At 40.6% G+C, this 25,235-nt stretch overlaps 1 protein-coding gene across 1 annotated transcript; it reads right to left on the minus strand.

The window, feature by feature from the left end:
• On the minus strand, positions 1–24,312 carry WBP4 (WW domain binding protein 4). Its single transcript, XM_059821931.1, has 10 exons — positions 24,287–24,312; positions 17,999–18,071; positions 16,390–16,452; positions 16,168–16,291; positions 15,145–15,366; positions 14,203–14,258; positions 11,001–11,067; positions 8,880–9,040; positions 7,610–7,836; positions 1–5,212 (listed from the first exon to the last, which is right to left on the minus strand). Coding segments are annotated over exons 1-10 (1,203 nt in total). The 5' UTR covers positions 24,289–24,312; the 3' UTR covers positions 1–5,004.
• Positions 24,313–25,235: the final 923 nt, after the last annotated feature.

The raw sequence follows: 25,235 nt of genomic DNA on the forward strand, positions 1-25,235 counted from the left end.
ATGAAAGCTTTATTCGGTATTTTCATATAAACTCCACTTCAAGAGCTTGCAGTATTTTGTAATTGCAACTAAGAAGCTGGTAAAGAGAAACCAGCTGTTTAACTCTGCAGACAATGCTTATAAACCAAAACAAGCGCTTTTCAATCCCCCCACTGTTTTTCACTGTATCTTCAGTTAAGCAAGCCATTAAAATCCACTGCCTTCAGCCCATGCTCTGTATATAATGCTGTCTGCTGTTTTTTCACACAGGCTGTTTCTGCTTTTACAAGTAAAATAAAATCTGTGTTTGCTGACATTCTCTGGGAATGTCTCTTGGGCAAATTTAGCCTTTTTCAGCTTATTATTTCCAACACCTTTTGCTTTCTACAGAAACTTTTATTCAGGCTATAACCCAAAACATGTCACAAAGCTAGATTGGTTAATCACACAAATGGTTAACAGGATTTCTAAGTTAAATAATTTAGCAGGTAGACGGTAAGAGGACTTAAGAGGTAGATACAAGAGAGACTGAAGAGATGTGGCTGACAAAACACAACCAAAGGGTTGCCGCAGCAGATATATAGCAGAAAGTGTGCAGGCAGCTTTTGTACCAACAAGCAAAAGGATTTAAGGGCTGCAAACCCCGTAGGAGGAATGGAATGAAATCTGGCTCAGGAAAACGAATTATCAAGAAAATCCACAGAGCACATGTAGTTAGTCTTGAAATAGCTTGCGTGTTGTTTGAAAATAGGTAAGGTTGTACTTCTTCAGGGCATGACGCAAACAGGCAGCAGAAGCGCCCGGCATGAGCCGGGATCTGGAGACAACGGTGGCCTACATAAGACAACGTGAAGCTTTCCCAAGATCTCAGTAGAGCAGGGGGTAAGGTAGAGGTGGACGCTAGAAACGCGGCACAGTGGTGATGTGTAGATTTGCATATATAGGAATGCTGGAGGAAGACAGTTTGAGGAAGACAGCAATAATAAGAAAAGTACTGAAAAGGGGAGGCGCAACTCAAAAAGCAAATCAAGGAAACCAAGCAGCATGAAATAGTTTTTTACTCCCTTTCTGAGATGCCGAAATATGTACTGAAATAACATCTTTTTGCGGGGGTGGGGGGGAAGGAGAAATGTTTTGTTAGTGAATTTAACTCAGATCCATGTCATTATCAGCCTTCCCACCTTCTAAATCTGAATATTGGGATTGGATGATGCTGCAGCACAGACTTTGTCTACAAGGGTCAAACAAAAAACACTTCACCCTATTGGGAAAGTCTGGATTTCAATCTACAAATTCCCAGGTGAAGGGTTAAAATTTGGCTTAGCCTAAATAGAAACAAGGATTATTCTATAACCTGAGTCAAACTGAGCAGGCCTCTGCACAGTTCTTGGCACAACAAATGCCTAACAAAATAATTTTCTTTTTTAGTGTATGCAATATGTTTGCTTCTAAAAGCATCGCCAACTTCAGGCAGGCCCTACTGCAGAAACATGCACATCAAAGATAAGCATCCTGTACTGCGAAGCTCCTTCTAAACAGGTAAGACAGGTGAAAGATGAGGCAAGGAAACAAAAATACAGAGCAGTGAATTGACTTGCTCAAAATCACACAAAAGAAATAATCATCAGAAATTGCAATGGCTCCCCCTTTCCCTCCAACCCTCCTTCTCATATTGCTAATAATGTCTAAGACAGCCTATAACACCAAGGATGTAGTCCTTACTCAAGGAGCTTGCAATAAAAGCAGGCAAGCAGATAAAAACATGCTGCATGATAGAAAATGGATTAGTCAAAAAACCAAAACACTCTTCTTCTGAAAACACTGTTCTTCTGAAACAGTAAAAGGAACATTCCTTTGTCAAAAGCCAGTGCAGCCCAAGGAAGGATTAGCAGATGAGGAGTGTAACTGTGGTAATACCTAGAGGATTCCTACGGCAAATTCCAAAGGCAGAAGATTTTGCAGGGAGAGAGATCTGTGCAGAACAGATGTCCTGGAAAAGCAGCGTCTGCCTTAAATCTCACACAAGACAGTATTTTTGTAGAGAAGAGAAAATATTTGGTTTAGATACACAATAAGGACATCAAATGACAGCATGATGTAAAATTAAACAGGGGCTTTGGATATATCAAATTTGATTCAATGGGCCCTTATTATAATTTACACTTAAGGACAAAGAATAAACTGGTCTCTCCTCAAACTGTCTTTCAGAGGCAGTGGGAAGAGAGGCGCTGTATTTCTTTGTGAAATGCAGGCTTTAGAAGTCACATCAGCAAAAGAAAGTGTATGGTATTTAAACCATTTACTAGCAGTGAACAAAGAAAACATTTCATCTTTTTTCCTAATGTAAATACTTGGTTTTGTTTGTCTGTTAAACACAGTACTTGACAAAGATCTTTGGTTCATGTTACAACTAACAGCAGCTCCTCAAGGAAACAAGTTTTGAACACTTTCATTTTCAGATGTTTTTAAACATCTGCTCGAGCAATTTAGTTACAGGTATCTTAAATCACTGCCTATGACCACTTCAATGTGACAAAACGTTTTTAAGGAAAGATGCGCTCACTAGAAGAGGAAAGATGTCCTCCTCAGGGGATATTAAAAGTGGAGCCTACAAAAAACCTGTACTACTGTATAAAACTGTACTAATAAATAACAACATAATTATTTTACAGATATCATAAAGAAATAAATATACTTTAGGCTTGGAGTAACAGAAACAGGATGAGTACAGGAATACAAAACAAATTTGTGAGGGAAAAAAAATGTGCTTGAAAGGAAAGCATGATCAGCTGTTAACTCCGCAGTTGGCAATGGCAATGGAGCAGAAAGAGCTAGTTGTACTGGTAAATCACAGGGCACCCACGGCAGGCAACATGATGCAGTCATGTGAAAGGCAAATGTGGTTTAGGGATGTATCAGAAGTTATTTCCAATATGCTAAGGACGTATTAGTGACATCACGTGTGGCCTTAAATCTTCCTTGAACATAGAGCCTAGGCAAACTCAGACTGGAATGGAGGAAGAGAAGTGCTGGTGGAGCACGGAAGGTCCTGTCACAGAAGGATGCTTTATGTGACTCAGAAAAGACACGATGGATTCAAGAGGAAGAAAAGCTACTTAGCTGAAGGGGCAGTACTTGTGTTAGTTGGGAGGAAATGAGTGTAAACTGGTCGCAAACACATGGAGGCTTCAAGTTAGAGCAGGCTCCTAGCTGCTGAAGTAATGTTCAAATAAGAGTAAGAACAAAATCTGAAAAATCTGCTTTTTAAGAAACCTGACAACCTCTCCTCAGTAGAAAGGACATTTCTGTTCTAGCCTTGCATGTGAGGTCTTTCATGTGGAGTACATGTTGTACATTCCCGCATCTATGACTGTTAGAGCATCCAGCATGCATCCTGCTTCTCTAAATGACAATACAGGGCTAGATATTACAGGAAACTTTCAAATTTCTCACAACATCAGAAGAAATACAACAACCCTGATGAAGCCAAAGAAACACAAGGGATTTAATACAGTACTTAATTCTCTTCTACACACAGAGAAAATGTCGCAGAATAGAAAAAAGGACTTCAGCTTCCTTTGTAATACATGATAAACCAGATTCCCTGTCTTGTACTCCTTTCTCTGCTGATCTGACAGGTTAACAGTCATTTTCTCCATGAAGTTCAGGCTCAGCAGTTATCAACTCTATTTTGCTGTAGCTGGACTCTGACAACTGGCTTAACTGCACCGTCCGTTTTTGACCGGGACTCTCCTGAACAAAACAATGTGAGCTTTAGAAATAGAGACATATTTTGTAATGGATTCATGATTTGAACCTTTATGGTCCACTGTTTGATACCTAGAGAAGCAATAAGCATAGCTGTATTCTTACACAGCCAATGAATCTCGATGATGCTAAATGCAGATCAGTCCCACCAAGTGAAGAAATCAAATCTACAGTCCTTAAGAAGCCACCTTGGACAGTACAGCCATCAGCTCTACTTATCCATCTTTTGTTTTCCTCTCCTATGGTAGTGAGAATGATGAAACTTCAATACATCTGGCCCCTCTCAGCTTAGCAAACACTGCAACTACTCAACACACTCCTCCTATCAACAGACAAATCCCATCAGCCTCAAAAAGGGGGCTGCGTGCTGTAGGAGGGCCAGGTCTTTGGAACATTTTTTCATTAAAATATCAGGCAATGTTTTTTTTACAGGGAAAGAGACAAAAAGAAAGAAGACCAAAAAAAGAAAACTTGATGTGTAAAAAGAAAGAAAAATTCAAGTAGAGACAATAATAAAGCAAAATACAGCAGGAAGACACCACAGAAATACCTACTACAACAGGGCTGGCTCTGATGCTGTTATTAAAAGTTAAGATTCAACAAGTTTAAATCTTCTGCAGAGGTTTAATATGTTTATCATGTATGTAACACAAATAATTTCTTTCAGAACGTTATTTGAAATGAGTAGCACTGATGTGACTAACTCCTCTAAAACCAGCTTTCAAATGATCTATTTGAAATGTTGGCACTCTCACCACCTACTCTTTTGCAAGCAATTAGCCAAAGGTTAGTACGCACAATATTTTTACTCATTAGTTGGGAAACTACTCCACATAAATAATCTTGGGGGATGATTTTACTCTCTAGTACATGCCATTGATCCAATGCCTCTGTAAAAATAAAAGGTCTGCATAATTTTTGCCAGATTAAGGATTACTACATTCTCCCATACTTAGAAAAGGAGTAAAAACCTTACACAATTTATTTAAAACTGCATACATAGAGCAAATTGAACTTAGATGGCATGGTTAAAATAAAAAATAAATGTATTTACAATATTGCATAAGTAATATACCACAAACTTCCATTCCAAAATCAATCACATCAAAACAAAATAAAAAAATATTACAACTCACGTGTTTTAATACCTATAAATCCTTAATTTCTATCCAACATTTTCTTTATAAAAGCCTGTTTAAAATATTAAACTTTTGATTCACTCTAGGTTAAACAGAATCTAAAATGATTTGTTAAGTATTACTGATCACTTAGTCTTTGTCTTAAGTTTCTAGATTTTCCATTTTCAAATTTCCTCTTTTTAAATGTTGGCACCCCTTCTGTCAGGTCTCCGAGGGAGGTGACTGTCTTCTCTTTAAATATCACTGTCTCATCTTCTGGAACCTCTAGCACTGGAGGTGGTAGATTGTCACTCTCTGTACTAGGAAGCTCCAGATCCACTTTTTCACTGGGAGAAGAGAGGAAAACATAAAAGGGTTAATCTACATGGAGAAAACAACATTGTGTACTGCAGACAGTAACATCCATATTTAATTGTCAAAGCAGCTTTGAGCTAGATGCAGTCTTCTAGCCAAGATCATCATCATGACAGGGATCAAAAAAACTCCATGTTCTTTGTTTCTTCTGTGTGGGCTGGTATGAAAAGTAAAAAACTAACACCTTGTTCTCTACAGAGCTTATACCATGGCCCAAGCACTCATCATGTAAATAGTCCTGTAAAAGACAACAGGGCTACATGTGTGTAAATCAAAGAATGTTGAAAGACAGTAGTCAGTGAGTAATTAGTAATGGTTCACTGCCAAAATGCTATTAAGCAGTTTTCCACAGGTGTCCATCCTTGAAGGTCTGCATGACAGAACAGAGAACGGGCTAACAAAATCAGCCAATGACCCCAAGTTGGGAGCAGCAGCTCAGGAGGACAGGATCACAGCTAATACTGATCTGAACCTGGACCTTCTTCAAGAAGGAAATCTTGAAGGCGCAGGAGCAGGCAGTGCCCATGTGCCGTAAGAAGAGCCGGCGGGGAAGACGACTGGCCTGGCTGAACAAGGAGCTTATGCTGAGGCTCGGGGGAAAAAAGAGAACTTACCACCTCTGGAAGAAGGGGCAGGCAAGTGAAGAAGAATACAAGGACCTCGTTAGGTCATGCAGAGAGGGAATTAGGAAGGCGAAAGCCCAGCTAGAGCTCAACCTGGCCACGGTTGTGAGGGACAACAAAAAAAGCTTCTATAAATACATTAACAACAAAAAGAGAGCCAAGGAGGATCTCCAACCTCTACTGGAGGACCTGGGGGTGTTGATTGACAGCCGGCTGAAGATGAGCCAGCAGTGTGCCCAGGTGGCCAAGAAGGCCAACGGCATCCTGGCCTGTATCAGAAATGGTGTGGCCAGCAGGAGCAGGGAGGTGATCGTGCCCCTGTACTCGGCACTGGTGAGACCGCACCTCGAATACTGTGTTCAGTTTTGGGCCCCTCACTACAAGAAAGACCTTGAGGTGCTGGAGCGTGTCCAGAGAAGGGTGACGAAGCTGGTGAGGGGTCTGGAGCACAAGTCTTATGAGGAGCGGCTGAGGGAGCTGGGGTTGTTTAGCCTGGAGAAGAGGAGGCTGAGGGGAGACCTCATCGCTCTCTACAACTACCTGAAAGGAGGTTGCAGAGAGGTGGGTGTTGGTCTCTTCTCCCAAGTGACTAGCGACAGGACTAGAGGAAATGGCCTCAAGTTGCGCCAGGGGAGGTTCAGGCTGGATGTTAGGAAAAAGTTCTTTACTGAGAGAGTAGTGAAACATTGGAACAGGCTGCCCAGGGAGGTAGTGGAGTCACCCTCCCTGGAGGTATTCAAGGAGCGTGTGGATGTGGCATTGTGGGATGTGGCTTGATGGGCATGGTGCTGTGTGGTGTTGGGTGGGTTGGTTTTTGGTGTGTTGTGTGGTTTTTGTTTTTTTTTTTTTTTTTTTTAGGTTGGACTTGATGATCTTACAGGTCTTTTCCAACCTTAGTGATTCTGTGATTCTGTGAAATTAGGGAACAAGAAAAACAGTTCAACCAGAAGTCTCTTACTGAATTAGTAGGTGAAAGAAAGACAAAAAATTTAAGTGTCTTTTAGGCTGTGTCCTTCAAGTGAACAGTTAGAGTCAGTACAATACCACACAAGTGAGAAATAATTCACTGCTTGTGGAAGTAACTCCGCCAAACATACTGGGCTTAAGTAGAAATTGCTTGGAGTCTAAAAAAGCATACTCATTACATCACCAACTATTGATTCCACAGGGAAGGAATTCAAAGCAATGCTAACCCAGTACGATCAAGATCAGGTTGCTGCTGGTCCTAGAAGATCAAGATAGATCTTGAACTCCAGGCAGAGTTAGCCCAACTAATTACTCATCAGAAAGAAACAGAATTTAGCCTGGAAACTAGAGGCCCTGAGAAAGCTGCCTATGCTGTTCCAAGGCTGGAAGCAGTTGAAAAAACAATCGTAAGAGCTCCTGAGGCAGCTGAACCAGGTTGTTGAAGGAGACGACATTAAGGAACACAAGCTTAGAGTAACTACATTTAAATAGTTGATACTCAGCCTCTGAGAAAAATAATGGATGACAATGGTCCTTTAAATCACTTTAATTTACTTTGTACTCATGGTGAACTTCTACACTAAAATCAAAACACCATCGCTATCCACCATGGAGAGCTATTACTTAAAATAATCACCAAGGGAAGAATTGTACTTGGGCTACGTTTCAAATCACTGCTGTGCTAATTCTGCCAGAATTCAAAAGAAAAAGCTTCAGCTCTGGAAACAAGTATTCTGGAAACAAATATTATGAAAATAACTACGGTAAAAAGATCCTCACCATGGTTCTTCTTCTTCTTCTTCTACTTCCTTAATTGCTTTCCATTTTCCATAAGGGTTAGTCTTGTTAGATGCATCACTGGAGGTTTCTTGGGAAGCTGACGTACTTTCCTCTTTATCAACGGTTTCTTTTGGCTTAACTTCTCGCCATTTCCCATAAGGACTTAACTTTTTAGCTTTGGGAGATTTTTTCCCTTCCTCTGATTCGTCACCATTATCTCCTTTCCTCTAAAGAGGAAAAAACCCACCTTAAGCAAAAATGCCTAAATAAAAACACAATGTATCTTTATTTTACATTTTTTATTTACTATTATCTACTATTCATAGTTTTCAACCAAGAGTAAGTTGAAACAATAAACTCCTATTATAATAAAATCTTTAAATTTCTCTCCTTGAGCTTTCATCACATACAGATTTGAAAAAAAATCTTAAATGTTACAAAAAGTTAAAGCTGGAAAATCCTGTCTATCAAGGCTGAAGTTAGCAAGGAGTAGCTAGTACAAACTTACTCAAAAACAAAGCGTAGCATGTTTAAAAAAAAAAAAAAGAGGCAAAACTTCACATACAGCTTTCTGTGCATAGAGATACACACACTTTATAGCTAATACCTAGTAGTAGTTTATAATGGTGCACAGTGATACAAAAATACGTATTTTAGAATTAACACCTGTCTATGAATACATTTTATATTTACACTGTCTCTGCCTGTTCTGAACTACCAGTTCCAGAAAAGCCATCTGACCCAACCAGAGACATAATCACACCCTTTATCTTATGTTTTAAATCTGAAGACAAAAATATATAATTGATACAGGTTTTGTACTATGTGCTGCCAATGTTTTTCTCAATTAATAAGGAAACTACAACCACGTCATTTTCAGTTAAAGGCATTCCCTGAAGGTCTCTCGGCAGTCATGTTTACCAACAAAGGTTAGAAGTCATATCCTCACACTGAAATCCAAATAATTTTGTGGATTATTTCAGAGAGATGACAGTGACCTTTCTCAGAGAACATCACATTTCTTGCAGAATTAAATCTACTTCTGGTGGGCTGAAGGAAAGATCATGCTTTCTATTCCATAACAGTACCATTAATGGGCCAAATAATTGAATAAAGATTCATTTTACTATTTAAACAAGTGCAAACTTCTACTTTCAGTCATATGGTTTAACCTCAATACAATGAGTACAGCCTATTACAAGAGATAAAAGATAAATCATCTTATGCTAGAAAATTCATTATGTTAAATAAATCTGGAGAGAGAACTTACCTTGAAATTTGTTTCTGAACTCTGTGCTTCATTTTCACTATCTTCCGAGTCTGATTCAGACGCTTTGGAATCTGTTTCTGCAAGCTCTTCAGAATGCTTGTCACGTTGACTCTTCTCATTTGAAGATGAAACAAAACCATCCGGTTTCTCCCATGTCGATACTGTCCAAGATATTTGAATAACCACATTATGCATGTTGCTAATTCTGATCTGTTATTGCTTTGACATTACCTTTCAGAAGCAGTGCTGCCTTACGCAAAAATACAGCAAATAATTTAGCACAAGGCTCTTGCCTTTGTTTGGTATGTTTGTTTTAATAAACATAAACAGAAACGTAACATTTCATTTCCCAGCAGAGATACTGTCATGACAGCTGAGTTCACTGTTGATAAAGCTTGTTGTAATTAGTGCTTAAGAGAAATATCATGCACGGCGAACTGCGGTCCACAAGACTGTGGTCCCTCTCATCCTAACACAGGACATACAAATTGCCCTCTAGAGGTACCTGTTTGATTTGAGTTGTCCATTCATTACAAAGACAGGATAAGGAAAGAACGCTAACTGCAAGCCTCAGCTCTCCCGGCAGATAAACCCCTTCCCTGTGCTACTCTGCTCGGTAACATTAGGTCTCTAATTAAAGAGCTGTCAAATAAACAAGGAAATACAAACATTATTCTGAAAAGACATGAAAGTATCTATGGGATATGACCTCATTTTCAATGAGAAGGCAGTATTCCAGCAAATATATGGAGAGGAAATATTTAAATAAAAGTTGACTCAATGGTCTTAAAACTGCTTTTAGTAACAACAAGGCAAAAGTACACCAACTTTCCATCTATAATTTTATTTACGCTTTCAAATGTAATAAAACTACTATTTTTCACATTATTTTATCTATTTCCAAGGAAATCCCTAACTGAAAATAACATTTAACAGGTATGCTTCTTGAAGAAGTAAAGGTGTAAGAAACTGGCAATGAGTTGCTTTGAACCAACAAAACAGTCTCTTAAGAGTACTGCTGTCATGTAGCTTTAGACCAGTAACTGAGAAGGTTCACTTTCCTAGGTGTCGCATAAGCCAGTGGAGTAAGGTGCAGCCTGCCAAAGCGTGACAGGAGCTAAGCCTGGAGATACCGGCCTTTTAAGTTACATACGAGACACTACAATCAGTCCCCTTGGTTAACAATTTGTCTTGTCTTCAGAGGATGGGATAAGTGTTAACAGAACTGACAACTAATTTTCAAGCATTTCCAAGATACTTACAGCTATACAAAAGGGATCGCTTTAAAACCTCATAAGCCAAAATTTTACTAAATATGATGACTACAAAGACATTCTTCATGAGTGTCACGTGTCCATAAAGAACTTTAAAAAACAATACAACCAAAGGCATAAAATGTATCTGAACTTAGAAGGCAATGTTTAAAAATAACCAGCATCTCACTTCCTTTTCAAAAGAAAAAAATTGCAAATAATTTGAACAGGGGAGTGGCATGCTGAAAAACTGAAAGGTTTGGGGTTTTTTTTTTTCTATTCTTGGCATTGTCAGGAATGCCACTTCATACCCAACAGCAGAAGGAAAACTCATAGCCAGCATAAAATCACTTGCTCTCCAGAGAGGCATCACTGACCTTAACATTATTCAAACAGATTTAGAAAACAGATGCCTGTTCTGGAGGAGTTACCACAAAGTTCCCCATGTAGGGAAAAAAATGGGGAAAAGAAGTAGGAGGTAAGATTCGGGACTCTCTTACCAATGCTATGTCAGCAAGAGGAAAAGTTTAGGAGATTCTTATTCAGTCCTACATACCTGTCAAAACAAAATCCTGACCCTTTGTGGTTTCCAAACTATAATTTCAATATGTAGAAAAGAAGAACCCATATTTTAGAGTTGTAAGTTGAATGTCTAAAAAAACCTATGAAGCACGAATGCATACACACTGACAATACAGCTATAAAGCCAGCATTGACTTAAGCAGCAACTGTATTTCAACTAAGGTAACAGCTTAAAAATACAAAACTTAGTAATAGCCTTAAAATGCAGTTATTTGCAAAATAAAATGCTGCTCTGGAAACCCTCTCTTCTGAAATAGAGCTTAACTGGAAAACAAGCTCTTCTTACCTCCTGTTTGTGTGTTATAGTAATAGGTATGACCATCTTCAGTGACACCTTCTACCCACTCTGCTGCCTGACAAAAAGATACAGGAGCCAATTAAAAGAGAGTTTTAAGAATCAGCCAAAGCATCACTTACAAGACTATTCAACCCTTGAGTATTTTTTGTTTATGATAATTACTGTTTTAAAGCTTGAACCCCTAAAGTTGTTAGAAAGTATTCCCTTTGACTCAAATGAGATTAAATTGCTTAACTTAAAGTACTGCAAATGCACATAGACAATTTTTTCAAACAGCGGATAATTAATATGAGGCAGTATAGTAAAGGTTGCCATACAGTTCAAATTATGATAAAAGCCATAAAGGCCATTACTTTACATGTTTTTTTACATTCCAAAATATTCACACCTGAAGTTGACATTTCCTGTTTTTGTCACTGTCTCAAGTACAGACCAAGAAAAAATTTCTCTGGAAGACTCAGGGTTTTGTGAGGGCTATAGAAAAGCAGTACCAATAAATACTATCACAAATTAAACATAAACAAACAAGACCAAAACTTCTAAAATTTATTCCACAATAGATCTTCACCAAAAATACTGAAGAAGCAAACTTTGCAGGACTGTATGCCATGATTTTACTTACTTAGTAAAGCATCAATTTCAAAACAATTAATAAATACATATGAAATGCAGCAGAAGTTGCTGGTATGTCTTCGTGGATGTGTAATTAAAATGAAGATGTTTTGCAGAATCCGCCACAGCTAGGTAATCAGTCATTACACATGACAACATCTTCTTTAAGAACCTGATTTTCATCAACACTTACACATACACTACTTCCCTGCTCTTTAAGTACTAATACTGCCCATTCCCCTATACTGGGCAGAACTTCTACACAGCTTCACCAGACATTAATTTTGCATTAATGTCTTTATGGGTACACATATATACACACATACCTAGATAGTCTTCTCCATACACATACCTATGCATTTGCCTAATACTCTATTAAAACTTTGGGGTTTGTTTTTAAAATGCAACAAAATCAGGAGTTAAAGTTCTCACACCTGCTCTGTAGAAAGCTATATATGAAACAGAAAAATTGTATCAGTAGGTTCAGAGCAGGCAAGAAAAGGAAGAAAGCCTTCAGTGAGCAAGTTTCCTCAAGGTTTTGCTCTCAAAAATTGCAGTGAGCTAGTTTCAACAAAAAAAGCAAAAGGAAAATTTATTTTATACGAGTAGAAAGAGGACGAAAGACTAGTCTTAAGTACAATCTATCCTTTCTGTTAAGAGTTAGATCCTAACCGTTTCAGACCCAGTTCTTAAGAGGTTTTCAGCAGTTATTTGACATTAGGCACACCGAGTATCCTACATAAATGCTAACATGTGTGATGTCAATCTAACTGAAGTTGTAGGTAGTCTTCAACATGCCTTTTCATTACTCTGTTCTCTCCACCTCTTACGAAGTCTAAGCAGCAAGCTTACATGCTGTAAAACAAGAAGGGCCTGTGAATCTCACTTGCACTACGTATTGCAAGCATGCCCTTTAATTTCTGGGCAGTGTGAGTCCTTGTTAGAGATCTGGAATGTTCCCAATATCTTTAGCTCAGACTAAATAAGGGAGCAATCAAATGCTTGTTTTTAGCAATAGTGAAAATAACTCAAGACACCACAAAGTCACCAAGCAGGGTGAGGGAGGAATGGCAAAATACAGCCATGTGGCATTAGAGATATCCGAGGCTGAAGGTGTGTGTTTATGATATAGCTGAGATGAGCTAACTTCAAATAGTTGCCAAGCAGGGAGCTCCTTCTCTCCTCCATCTGCTCTCCCCGCACCAGCATTTCTCTGATTACCCAGAGAGCTGATGCAAGGACGTAAGCCTACAAAGCACCAACCTAAACTCTGATGTCTTCACTCCCTGAACGAGTTCACTGTCAGGGTAAATATGCACCAAAGACCACGGAAGAGTAATCACAGGAACACCTCTTTCAGTGGAAGGCTTATAAATAAAGTAAGACTGGCTTATAAATATTGCAAAGCTATGCCTTGACTGAACAAATAAAGTTGAAGTGCTGGTTAACAAGTTGTGCAAAACTGCAGGATAAAGGAATCAGGCAGAGTAGCATGTGATGGGCAGCTATGACACAAAGTGTGCAGTCTCTTGGGAATGAACACTGGATGAAAAATGCCTGCATTTTTGAGATAAAACACTGCCTTAATAAGAGATGGAATACAGACAAAAGTTCACATATATTTTCTGAATTGATTGAATTGTCTAAAAATATACACAATTATAACCATTTTCTCCTCTGACTGTAAGTAAACCAGTACCAAGCACAGGCTACCTTCTCAGATGCAACAATATAGAGCTACAGAATGTCAAGCAGTCTAGAAAAGCCAGGCTTTTTTGATCTCTAACATAAAATCCAACATTAGCAAACAACACTGATTTTAAATCATACTGTATCTATGACACCTATCTTGAAAATTGGGAAATGTAACATCACTTCACAGGAGTGTTGTAAAAATCCTATTTTTAATGTGAAGCACAAAAATTCTGGAGTGGTTAAGTATCAGGGGAAAGCCCATTAAAAATAATAAGAAATCTTTCTGTCTTTGGACTATCCTGCAAGTTTTCCAGAGCCTTAAATAAAGAAAAAGTAATATTCTAAAATGTTGCTTGCACATAGGTTCCATGACCATAAGTAATCCACAAAAAAGACAAATTATCACATCATCATATCCTAAAGCAAACACAAAAAATAGGCACTTTTTTTTTTTTTTTTACTGATAATGGAATCTTAATGTTTCCTGAGATAAAGGAGCCTTAACTATGTCAAATGTGTAAGTTTTAATTTTTTTAATTTCATTTCAGTCACAAAAGGTTGAACAGAATTCATTCAGAATTTCCCGAAAGCTTTCAATTTTATGGGCTGAAACATTAAAAAAGCATATTCTGTAAAAACACAACCACCACTATCACTTCTCTTCCCTTGATAAACAAATTAGCCAAAAAAGATTTGTATAGCAAAATTTCAGTTTTCATCAAGTATATCATAAAACATTCTATATGTTCAAATTATGTTTTCCTAACTTTAGTAAGACCGAACAATTTATCTTCTGCAATCAGAAGACTTGCAAATTGCTTAGCTTATTTCTGATAAGTGTTTACAAGGACAAAGAAAAGTATGAATAAAAGTATTCAATTACCGTTTGTGAGTTTTGAGAGTTGCCTTGGAATCCTTTAGGTTTCTCCCATTGTGATTCTTAAAAAACAAAAACATGTTTCACCCATCATTCAATCCTGTTTATGTTTAATAACAATTAGAAAAAACAGATCTAAAGGATATGACATCTATGTGTGCACACATACAAACAAGTAATATAGATACACCTCACTGGAATATAAATCATCCTTGATCAAATTATGGCATGAACAATAAACCAAAGTATCATAATTACAGTTGGTTTTACCAGGACTAACCACCTTCCAGACTATGGCTGATACACAGATACTGGAATTTTAGTACAAAAAAGGTGTTTGTTTTTTAAATGGTAGCATAGGCCAGAGGAAACTAAACACACAAGATTTTTACCTTTTGGAAGTTATCTTGTGTGAGGAAGGGCTACAGTAAATACTAATGTCAATCCTTAAATTTTTAAGAAACAGTTTGTAACAGTCATTAATCATAAAAGAGGGTTGCTTTTATGCTTTAAAGTAGATCATAACAAATAGCTCCTCAACAGAAGTCAGTCAGTTAGATAAATCCTGTAAATGTGGAAAGAAACAATCAGACAGCAATCCATAACCACTCTCATTTAGTCAGGCACAACCAATTTATTTCACATTCCTGATAAGAAAGCTTCTTTAGGAAGAACACAGCTTTCTTTTTTATACTTAACCTCTGAAAGGCTAAACATTTCCAGAAACTGTGGAATTACTGCATTCTCCCATTATTAACAAACAGCAAAACCAGTCTGAAGTTCTGGATGCCTAAGCCTTGAATGTTAAATATCAAAACTCCATCTAATTGTTCACATTTTAATAATCAGCTTACTACTCAAGAGAGCAGAGGAGTAAAGAAATGCAGGTAGTCTTCTCTCATTTACATCCAATAAGTACATCTGCATTTGCTCCTCACTCATTTTTACCTCCTGTTCTTGTGTTGTAATAGTATGTATAGCCTTCGGGAGAAAACCCTTGCACCCACTCCTTCGTTTCAGTTTTTGGTGGCATTGAGGTGTCCTGAGGTGTCTTTTTTTTCTTTTCTTTCTTTTCCTTCTTTTCCTTCTTCTCTTTCTTTTCTTTCTTTCCTTTAGTTTCCACTGTGTTACTCTGTGTTTTAATCTGTGTTGAACTGGGACCTACATCATCTTAAAGAAAATAATACACTCTCTTAAAAAAAGAGTAATACTCTGAGCTGAAATATTAGTCACTCTTGAGCAACAGCAAATAGGAAATTTTGTTCTTATGAGTACTTGCACTCATTAGTATAACACTCACAGCAGGTTAACTTAAAAGATTATATTCAAAGAATCTTGCATTGTAGGAATACTATAGTGTCATAAGAAAGTCCAAATATCAAAAGATGAGTAACATAAAGAGAAAAACTATAAGGACCAATGAGCTCTTACTAAACAACAACAAAAAAGAAACTAAAAGAGTTATGAAAAAGATAGCTTCTACAGGAGCTTGAAACTACAAATTTTTTTTAAAGGATAATGTCTTCACATGGACAGAGCAAAGGTACTTGCTGAACTGCAAGCGGAGTAGGAAATTCTCATCTCCACTGTTTGACACCAGTGGGAACCTCTCCTACTCAACAGGAACTTTTGTGTCCAACTGGCAAAAGTGAAACATAAAATTAACTAAGGCAAGCGGCACTGCTGATTTAAAGCACCAACTACAGCCTATTTTTTGTTATGACATTGTTTGATTTTTCTACTCCAAATTGGATTGTTCTATGGACCAGAGGACACCGTAGCTGAAAACATTCTGTACTGCAACTTCTACTACTGGCAATTTGCAGACTCTTTTTTTTTATTTTTTTCTAATGAGCAAACACAGTCCTGGAAGTCTCCTCTCATGTTCCTAAAACCTAATTTAAGAAAAAACATTCCTATTCAATATTCTTTCAATTCTGTTTTTATTCCTTTGGCAGCTATATGAACTACCTGGCTTAATTCCAAGCCTTTTCAAATCCTCTTGATATGCTTTCATTGCAGCCTCCTCCATTGCTGCAAATTCTTTTGACATGTTTTCCTCTTCTTTTGCTTTTTCCAAGCTTTTCTTTTTAATCTAAAACAAAACAAAAAACCCAAGAGAATAAATTAAACAAGCCTGATAACGAAAGAGATTAAAAATAAGTATTCGTGCAAATAAGATACTTGAGTTACCTCACTAATTCTTTTTGCCACATTTTCTTTATGATTCTTTCCTCTTTCATGAAATTCAATGCTCTTAAAAGCGAGAAAAAACAAGAAAAGTAATATGTATTATACAATTTTAATTTAGTTAATTTTAGTTACTTAAAATTTAGTTAGACTAAACTTAGTTGAACAAGCCTAAACGTATCCTGTTCTGAAAACACTTGGAGCAAATGCTATAGCTAAAAAATGGCTATAGGAATTCAGGAACACTAAGAAACACTCAACATAGAAATTATGAAAAAATCAGTAACACTCAGTAACACTCCAAAATGGTATCATAAAATTTCATAGTCTGTATTTATAAGAATTAAAATTTTTCAAATAACACTTTTCAGCATACAGATTAGAGATAAGTAACAGGGAATCTGGCCTCCCTCTCCACGCTATCCTTCCAAGCATAATCCCTTTTTTTTTTTTTTACTCTGTTTTCATGCAAACTTTTAAAAACCATATGGCTTATTTAGAGTTCCAAATACTAGCTATGGTCCTTAATTAGATTATGCTATGCTCCACAAATATCCCATGAACTTAGACTAGTCTGCAGGTCCACAAATCTGAGAGAGAGAGAGAGAGAGAGAGAAAGAGAGAGAGAGAGAGAGAGAGAGAGAGGAAAAGGCAAGGTGGGAGAGCTGGGTAACTAAGGACAACAGAACAGTCTGCAAGCCAAAAAGCTGCCAGAAAGACTGAAGCCAGTAGGAACTGGAAGGAGTTCAGAAGCTCTACAGGTACAACAGTGGAAGTCTTCATGTGGTTCTCACAAAAAACATCTGAGCTCACTTAGGTGTTCAAATGTTAGGTGCCTAAGCCTGACCTAGTAACCCTAGAATTTCTTTGCACAAACTGATGTGCAGAGGATGTACATCCAGGGGATGATTCATGTCATTTAAAGACAGACTTCATAAGTCACCCAAATCCTCCCCTGTAACCTGTATTTCTCTTCACTGACTACAAGAAGAGACCTAAACCAAACAGCTCACACTTGTCATTCTGTACTGCAGGTATCTAATTGTAAGCCAGATGAAGCTTAGCTCCAGGAGTACCCCTGGCATCCAGTCAGGAATGCAAAACTTATTTCTAAGTGAGAAACCAATGGGTCTAGTAGTCTGCAAAAGGCATCTGCAAGTCAGAAACACCTTTCTGTAACCCAGTAATGTTTCTGTGGGCTGTGTGAAATGAAAGAAATCTGCTTTTAATGCTCAGAGGGCTGGCTATACCAGGCCTACCAGACATAAAGAGCACGTATGCCAGGTTTTGCTTTCTACTTGCATACGAAGGCTAGGAACAGGCGTGGACAAATTTTCAAGACAGACCAAATGTTAAATTACAGAACCTGAAGAAAAAAGCAGGGTCAGATATTTCAGTTCTTATCTGTACTGCCAAGTAGAACAGCACACACCATCTTGTACGCAGTATCTGGCTCTCATGTAATATATTTTAAATATCACAAGTATTACAAAGGCATTTTTAAACCACAAATTTCATGCATCAAGAGATTAGTATCAAAAGTGATGTTAAAAGACTAATTCAAATTCCTCGTATTTCAGAATCATTGACATAGTACGGTAGACCATCGTACAGGTCTGTTGTCTGCTATCCAGCACTTGCAGTAATCGCAGAATTTTTTTGGCTGAGATTTCCAGTAATCGGCCCTGGGGAGAGAAAAAAAAAAAGATGTATAATCTGAACCAATAATCAAAGACACCGATTTTTATACATATATAGCTTCAGAAACTAAATCTAGTCTTCTTTGGGTGATCAAGTGCTAAGAGTTTGGTTTTCTTTAACAAAGCATGGGGAGCAAGAGTAGCTATATTGACTACTGTGTCCCATAAAGCACAGTTCAGTACTGGGATTGTGCCCATCTGACCCCCGAAGACTGCAAAATTTTTACAATGGAGGTGATGCTGTAAGAACTAGAAATACAAGAGAAAGCAAGCCAGAGATAAACAAGCAGCTCTGGATACCCTAATTAAACACAGAACTTTGGAAACTGTACGCAGTGAGTTTAGCAACACAAAGGTGCAGTTCTGGGCAACGTGAGCTATTGCAGGGAATCCTAGAACAGATTCTGACCTGTGGGGTCACAGACACAGTAGTAAATTGTTTGGATGTTTCAATGTAAAAATATGAGTATTTCTGAACCATGCAATTTAGACAAGTTGCATATGTGTGAGGAAACTCGGGGAAAACTCTTCAGAGCTCAGAAGTCAGTACATAAAAGTATTTAACAATAAAACAAACAAACCCTTCAACAACTGTTTCTTCATCAAAAACCTCTTTCTAATGCCAGATGAGGCTTGTGCAGAAATAATTCAATTTCTTATTGGCTTTCAGCAACACATGCAGTGCTTTGGTTAACAGAACACATTCCAGCAAGAGACTTCTATGTTTGTAAGTTAAAATGAAAAAGAATGAGGGATGAGAACAAAAACATTTCAGGATCACACTGAATTAAAAAAGATCACTCCAAAAGATGATTCTTTGCCTCCCGTCTGAACATCAACGTACAGGGTTCAAGGAAAATACTTCCTGACATTTTTATTCAATAAAACCAAAACTTCTTCCATGCACAACAACAGCACCCTCAAACCTTATGATACATGCAAGCAGATCTTTCATAACAGAAACAGACCTGATTGACTCAACTCTTTAAAATTTAAGCAGATATCAAAATATGCTCTCCTACCAGTGTTTAATGTAAAAATACAATTTCTAAGAGGCTACAGTTATTTAAAAGTGAATGTACAAAGGATATGCTCTGCAAAAATACATCAACCTATAAGCAATACTGTGTTAGCAATGCGCAGCTTTTCAAGCAATTTTCTGGAAAGCTAGAAAGAAGCATCTGGGCTTCCCCCGATTTAAACAGAAATCTGCTCATCCCTAAATGGTGTACTTTAAAACTGGGTGATTACTTAGTCACACATTTAAGTAAAAGGCTTTTGAGATTTATATATCAAAATGTACTAGGGCCAAAGCCTGGGAAATCAAACACTCTGGCTGGAAAACCAGCTGAGCAGGAGGGAGAAATTCAGAGCTCAGAAATACCTCGAGGCCCTTTTTCCTATTTGAACTATAGCTTCTAAATTGTCTCTAAATCCTTCAACATCATCTAAGATAAATTTCCAGCTAAAAGCTGGGTTAACCTTCCTAAGCCAATAGACCAATTCTGACAGAAAACACATAAACTGTGAAAGAGCCTCACTGCATGTTTTGGAGGTGCAAGAACATCCGCATATTTCCAAGTTTAACCTAACAAGGCTGGTTCCTTCTCTTCAACAGAATCAAGCCTAAGTGCTAAAATTAAGACTGTACAGCTGCACCCACCAGAAGTCAAGACCTGAGAGTGTGACGAACTGTATTTTCACAGCTATATTTTCCACTGATTTCTTTCCTAAACACTACTGGACATCACATCTGTTGCAAACCACTGTAGCCACGCATAGAGTACTCGTGCTGGAGAACCTGAAGGCACACCTGGGGCGTAAGTACAAATCCATGTCTTGATGACAGAAGCCTTTTGTCTTCATCTCCTATTGGTTTTGATAAAGATTGGAGCTGGCTTTCTGTTGTTACATATAAAATAAATGTAAATGATACTCTGTGCAGAAGACCTGATATCCTGGGAACCTTAAATCTTGCATTTCATGATTAATGAAGTTCATTGTGTAAATTATGGTCCCAATTCTGCAACTTACAAGCATGAGGAATGTTATATGTTGAGTAATTCTCTTAAAGACTTTCCACTTGAATTCATAGTGCTCAAAAAAAAAAGCAAGCTGAGCTGAAATATCCCCTGAGTAACATCTGCCATTGTAACGATGGAGCCTGTAAAGCATCAATGGTGCTGTAACGAGAGCAAACCAAAGAGGAGTGTTTGGAAAGGAGCAGCAACTGAACCGAAACCCCACTTCAGTGAGATGCTACAGGTGCTTCACAGGCTCTGGTCACAAGCCTGAAAGTTAATCCAGCTCGATGACACTGTTTAAGTATGTGAATATTTTATTAATCTGCCAAATACAGGCTTGAGAGTAGATGTTGTTAAAGTGGTATAGAGGTCTTTTATACTTGAATAATTGTGTACAAATCAAGGGAAACATAGTTATTTTAAAAAGTCATTGCAGTCAAAAATGGTACAGCTTTAAGATGCCTTATCTTCTGCCTGCACTTACATCAGTAAAGTTAAGTCAGCTTTACAGCTGGGCCAACCTGCTGAGGACCAGAAAGCTGACCAGCTAGCCATCACCATCACAACCATCTTTCTTCCTTTCACTAAAACGAAGAGACAGTCCAAAGTGCATCAAGTCTGGCTTGTCCAGGTTTGCAGGGTTGAGGTACAGCACAGCACACATTCACCCAGGCGTGGCTATCCAAATGGGAGCTAGATGACACCGAACCCGAGGGGTGTGCAAGTTTTACTGCGAAGCTCTACCTCCCGGGAATGGTTCTGAAAGTCCACTTGGAGCGCAATTTTCCAAAGCTGGCTGAGCAAGTCAGCTTGGCAACCTGCTACTGGCCACGCAGGGAACAGAGTGGTGCCCATGTAGATGGGTACTGGGCAACTTCTAGACAAACTGCTGTAAACTTTCAGCCAGAGTTGGAAATCCTGTACTAACTTGCAAGAAATGTGTCTCCTAAAGAACCGTGATTTTCTTTCAACTTTTACTGGTCAAACCACCCAGGGGCAGAATGTGCAACAGTTTAGAGGGCTAAAGGGGAAGGAGGGAGAAAGAGGGGGTGAACATCAAAACGTTTTCTTGAAGCTTTAATGAAATGACAAACTCTTTGCTGCAAACAGCTGTAAAGTGCAAATAGTATCAATGTTAAAACCATTTTCAGATTTCTGAAATTTATTTAAAACTTCAAAGGGAGCGAGAAGACAAGGAAGAACAAATAGCAAGTCTGCATTAACAGCGCCCACCATATTTGCGATCTCAAAAGGTAAGAAAACTCCCAAACTCAGGTGTTTTTACTTTGCTTAATTAATTTCTTGAGCCATGAGAATCATGCAGCCTATGCTGCAACGACTGGGTTACACTCTCCTATGGCACGTGAACCACGCGTTTGGGAGCACGCAAAGGGGACAGGTTCTGTTGACAACGTTCAGAAAGCAACCTGCAGAGTAACTCCAGCAGTACTGGGGGTCCAGAGCCCCAAACTGTCAACCTGTGAGCTGCTTCTCCTCGTGACTTACAGTACTATTAATGTTTTAATAGGTGGTGCAGTCAGCCTTCCTTATATAGGGAAGCTACCTTTAGCTGAGACAGCTTTGCCAAACTTTACTTTGAGACTCGGCTGGAGGCTTTTGTTCCTACCACACACTGGTTGAAATTAAAAGGGGGGGAGGGGTAAAAAAAGAAACAACTATTTCAGGTGGTTCTGAAGACAAGAAAAAAAGGAATTTAGCCATGCAAACAAAATCTGGAAGCATTTGCTTTGAATAGGTCTGTTCTAAAACATCAGACTTGAAATTTGGCAGGCAGGCAGGGGGGTTTGTATCAGGGATGTATCTGTCTAAACTGTAAGCCTTTAGGGGGTAAAAACCAATACACACATGCTTAGCAGCCTTCTTTGGCTTTAACAGCTACAATCTGAAGACTTTACATAAAATTAGTATCTTACAGCTTTCTGCAGGTTTGAGCACTGAACAGCTTGTGCACACATCATCTTCTTGAATACAGGTGTGTGAAGTAAGTAATACACAGATTCAAGTTCCTGACTACAGAAGGAAATTAATTCAGAGTAGCTATTGTGGCTGCTCTATAACAGTCACTCAACAGGACAGTATTCGGAAATAGTAATAAATTCTATTTGGGAATACTGTGTACTTCTAACCAAAAGCAATAGTTCTGTAATGAAAAGAAGTAGAAAGAACAAAAGAAAAAAAAAAAATCACATCTATTTCACAATAGACCCTCCTCCACATGGGAAGCCATAATTCTAACTCAAGTATCCTAGTATCGGTAAGACCTAAGAATGCAATGCTAAAAGTGGCAGGGAAGGAGGCCAAAAAGGAACGGGTTTTCTTGTACCATAAAGTAGGTCCCAGTGCCATGGCCCTAATGACTCACGCTCCCAAATGATTCACAACAATTCCACATTCATTCACAGCACACTAATCCTACCCTAAAAACTCTTCTTAGATACATACCCTTAATTTTTCTTTGGTATTTAAAAATAAGGACTCGGGAAAATGGCATTCCCGACACACTGAGTACATGGGGCTGTCCTTCTACCTAACCTTAGCTTGTTGGCCTTCTAATATTCCGCAGAATACATGTCTATATGTGGGCTCCCAGACAGTAATACTGGATGGGAGTTTCACAGCATTTCTGTGAAGGGTTTCATTCTTCTGGCCTTCAAGTAGATTATATTTTTTGCAATGCTTGTGTATATTCTAATTTACAACCTGAGCAGGTGCTTCTTTTTATATTATCCCCCTCTGAACAACATACAAATCATAATACCCCACAAGACAGTCTGAGCGGAGAGCAGAGTCTGCACAAGCCACTCAGTCTGACCTGTACTGGTGCTGAAGATCATTTGCATGGATCTGCTTTGCCAGACCTCTTTTCTAAATTGTAAATTAAATCACTTGAAAGGTAATGTTACAAATATTTTTAACAATATACAAGAATGCACAAGAATATCAGGGCAGGCAGTCCTCTGCATGTACAGAGCTCCAACGAAGCTCATCTCCCCTAACTTCAGTTGTCCAAAAAGTGAGATATCAAGTTTTCTTAAGTTCTCTGTATCAATAGATGGAGACTGTCATCTGCAAAATGCTGCTGTTTCCATCCGAAATAGGCATCTGAGAAGCAAACTGAACTCCATACATGCATGTTTCTTCCATATACAGGGAACCTAAAGCGAACTACCTGAGTCAGCCTTCAAAAGTTAAATATCTTAAGTCAGGCATATCTACTGAGAGCAGAGGTCTGCTGCTCTAGATGCAGGAGGAGGATATGGGCTATGTCAGGAAGAATATGATAAGAAGTAGAAGAGAGAGGAAAAAACCAGCAACATAAATTGGGTCAAGAAACCATTCAGGTGTAATTTTAGCAGTAACTAAAATTAAGAACATTGCTGTATGTAGTATCAGTCTGCAAGCCAAGCTCACACAACCTAACCATCAAAGACTTCCCCAAAAAGATCTCTGAAGATATTTTTGATCAGGTTCATTATTTTTTTTTCAGCATGGATATCTTGAATATATTTTCAGGATATCTTGAAAAGTAACAGAAACGAGCAAATGCCATTCATATGACATCCTCACTTAATAAAGCCCAAAGCTTGGATCTTTCCCCCCTCCAAATGTGCTCAGGTATTACCACAAATTCTCTAATTAAACACTTAAAAGAGATCCCGATGGCCAGCAAAGCCAAGGCATAGCGGCTTTCTTCTACGCCCTTCACCCAGGACCAGAGGCGCCAAAAGGCGGCTGGGTTGGAGGGGGCAGGGGGGACGGCGGGACACCCACCCCCGCACGACGGGAAGGCCCCCGCAGGCGGAAGGCGAAGCTGCCCGGCGTGTCTGGGAGAGATAAGGGACCGAAAGCGCAGCAGAAACAAACAACCGGGGGGTGGGGGGAGAACGGGCGGGAGCAGAGGGACCAGAGAGAGAGGGAAATACCTCGATCAGCGAGGCGGGGGTCGCCGGCCGCAGCTGGGGCACAGACGCAGCCCGGCTGCCTAAGGCCTCCCCACGGCCAGCGGGCACCGGGGGCGGGCCCGGCCCTGCCGCCGGCGCTCCCACCCCGCGTGGCCGGCCCTGCCCGACCCCAGCCCCGGCCTGCAGGGCGGGGGGCTGCGCGCGGAGCTGCGTTGCCGGCGCTGCCCGCTCCCTCCCGGCCCCCCGCACTCACATCGCCGCGTCCCCGGCAGCGCCGCCGCGCCGGTCCCCTCCGCTCGCCGCCAGCCGCGCCGCGCCGCTGGGGCGGGCCGGGGCGGGGGGAGGGAGCGCGGCGACGGGAGCCGGGAGGGCTCAATCCGCGCTCTCCTCCCCCGCCCTTCCCCACCTCCTGCCTTCGCCCGCTCCTCCTCCCCCGCCCCCGGGAGAGGCGAGCGCTTTGCGGGGAGCCGCTCGGCGAGGGAGCCGCCGCTGCCGCCGCTCGGTGAGTGCCGCCCGCCCGCCACAGGTTGCGGCGAGCCCCGCGCTCGGGGGGACGGGGAGGCTCTCCCCCCTCCCCCGTGGGGGGTCGAGCCTCCCGGTGCCGCGGGTTCGAGCCCCGCCGCCGGCAGCTCCCCGTGCCGGGCTGTTCCTGCCCCGCCGCGGCTGTAGGAGACTGGAGGTGCGGGGGGGGGGCGAAGGGGCTAGGGAGGTGGCGGCGGGCCCCGTGCGTGCGGACAGCGGTGCGCGCCCTGGGGCCGCGGACAGCGGCGCCCCGTCCCGCCGGACACCCCTGACAACTTTCTGAGGAGTTGAGGCAGCGCGTGTGCCGGGGGGCGCTGCGTGCCGACCTCGCCTCCTCCCGCTGCCGCCGCCGCCCTGCCCTCCCTGCCGGCTGCCTCTCCCCGCCGTCGTGGGGCAGCGGCGGCTCCGCGCTGCCGGGGCGGGAGCGCGCGCGCGGGACGGTTGGCGGCCGCGCGCCCCGGCGCGGGGAGGCCGCGGCGCGTGCGTGTGCGCGCGCGCCTGAGGCGGCGGGGGCGGGCGCCGGGGCCAAGGGCCGGCGCCGCCCCGGCCCCGGGGCCGAGAGGGGGGGAACGGCACACGACACGGGCGCCCCCGGCACGTCGGCCCCGGACAGGCCGTGTTGCCACCCGGGGGTGTTCGTTCCTGCCGTGCCTTCGGGTGGCCGGGGCTGGTGAAGCCGG

Source organism: Gavia stellata, chromosome 1 (assembly GCF_030936135.1).
Source record: "Gavia stellata isolate bGavSte3 chromosome 1, bGavSte3.hap2, whole genome shotgun sequence".
In the NCBI taxonomy this organism is placed as follows: domain Eukaryota; kingdom Metazoa; phylum Chordata; class Aves; order Gaviiformes; family Gaviidae; genus Gavia; species Gavia stellata.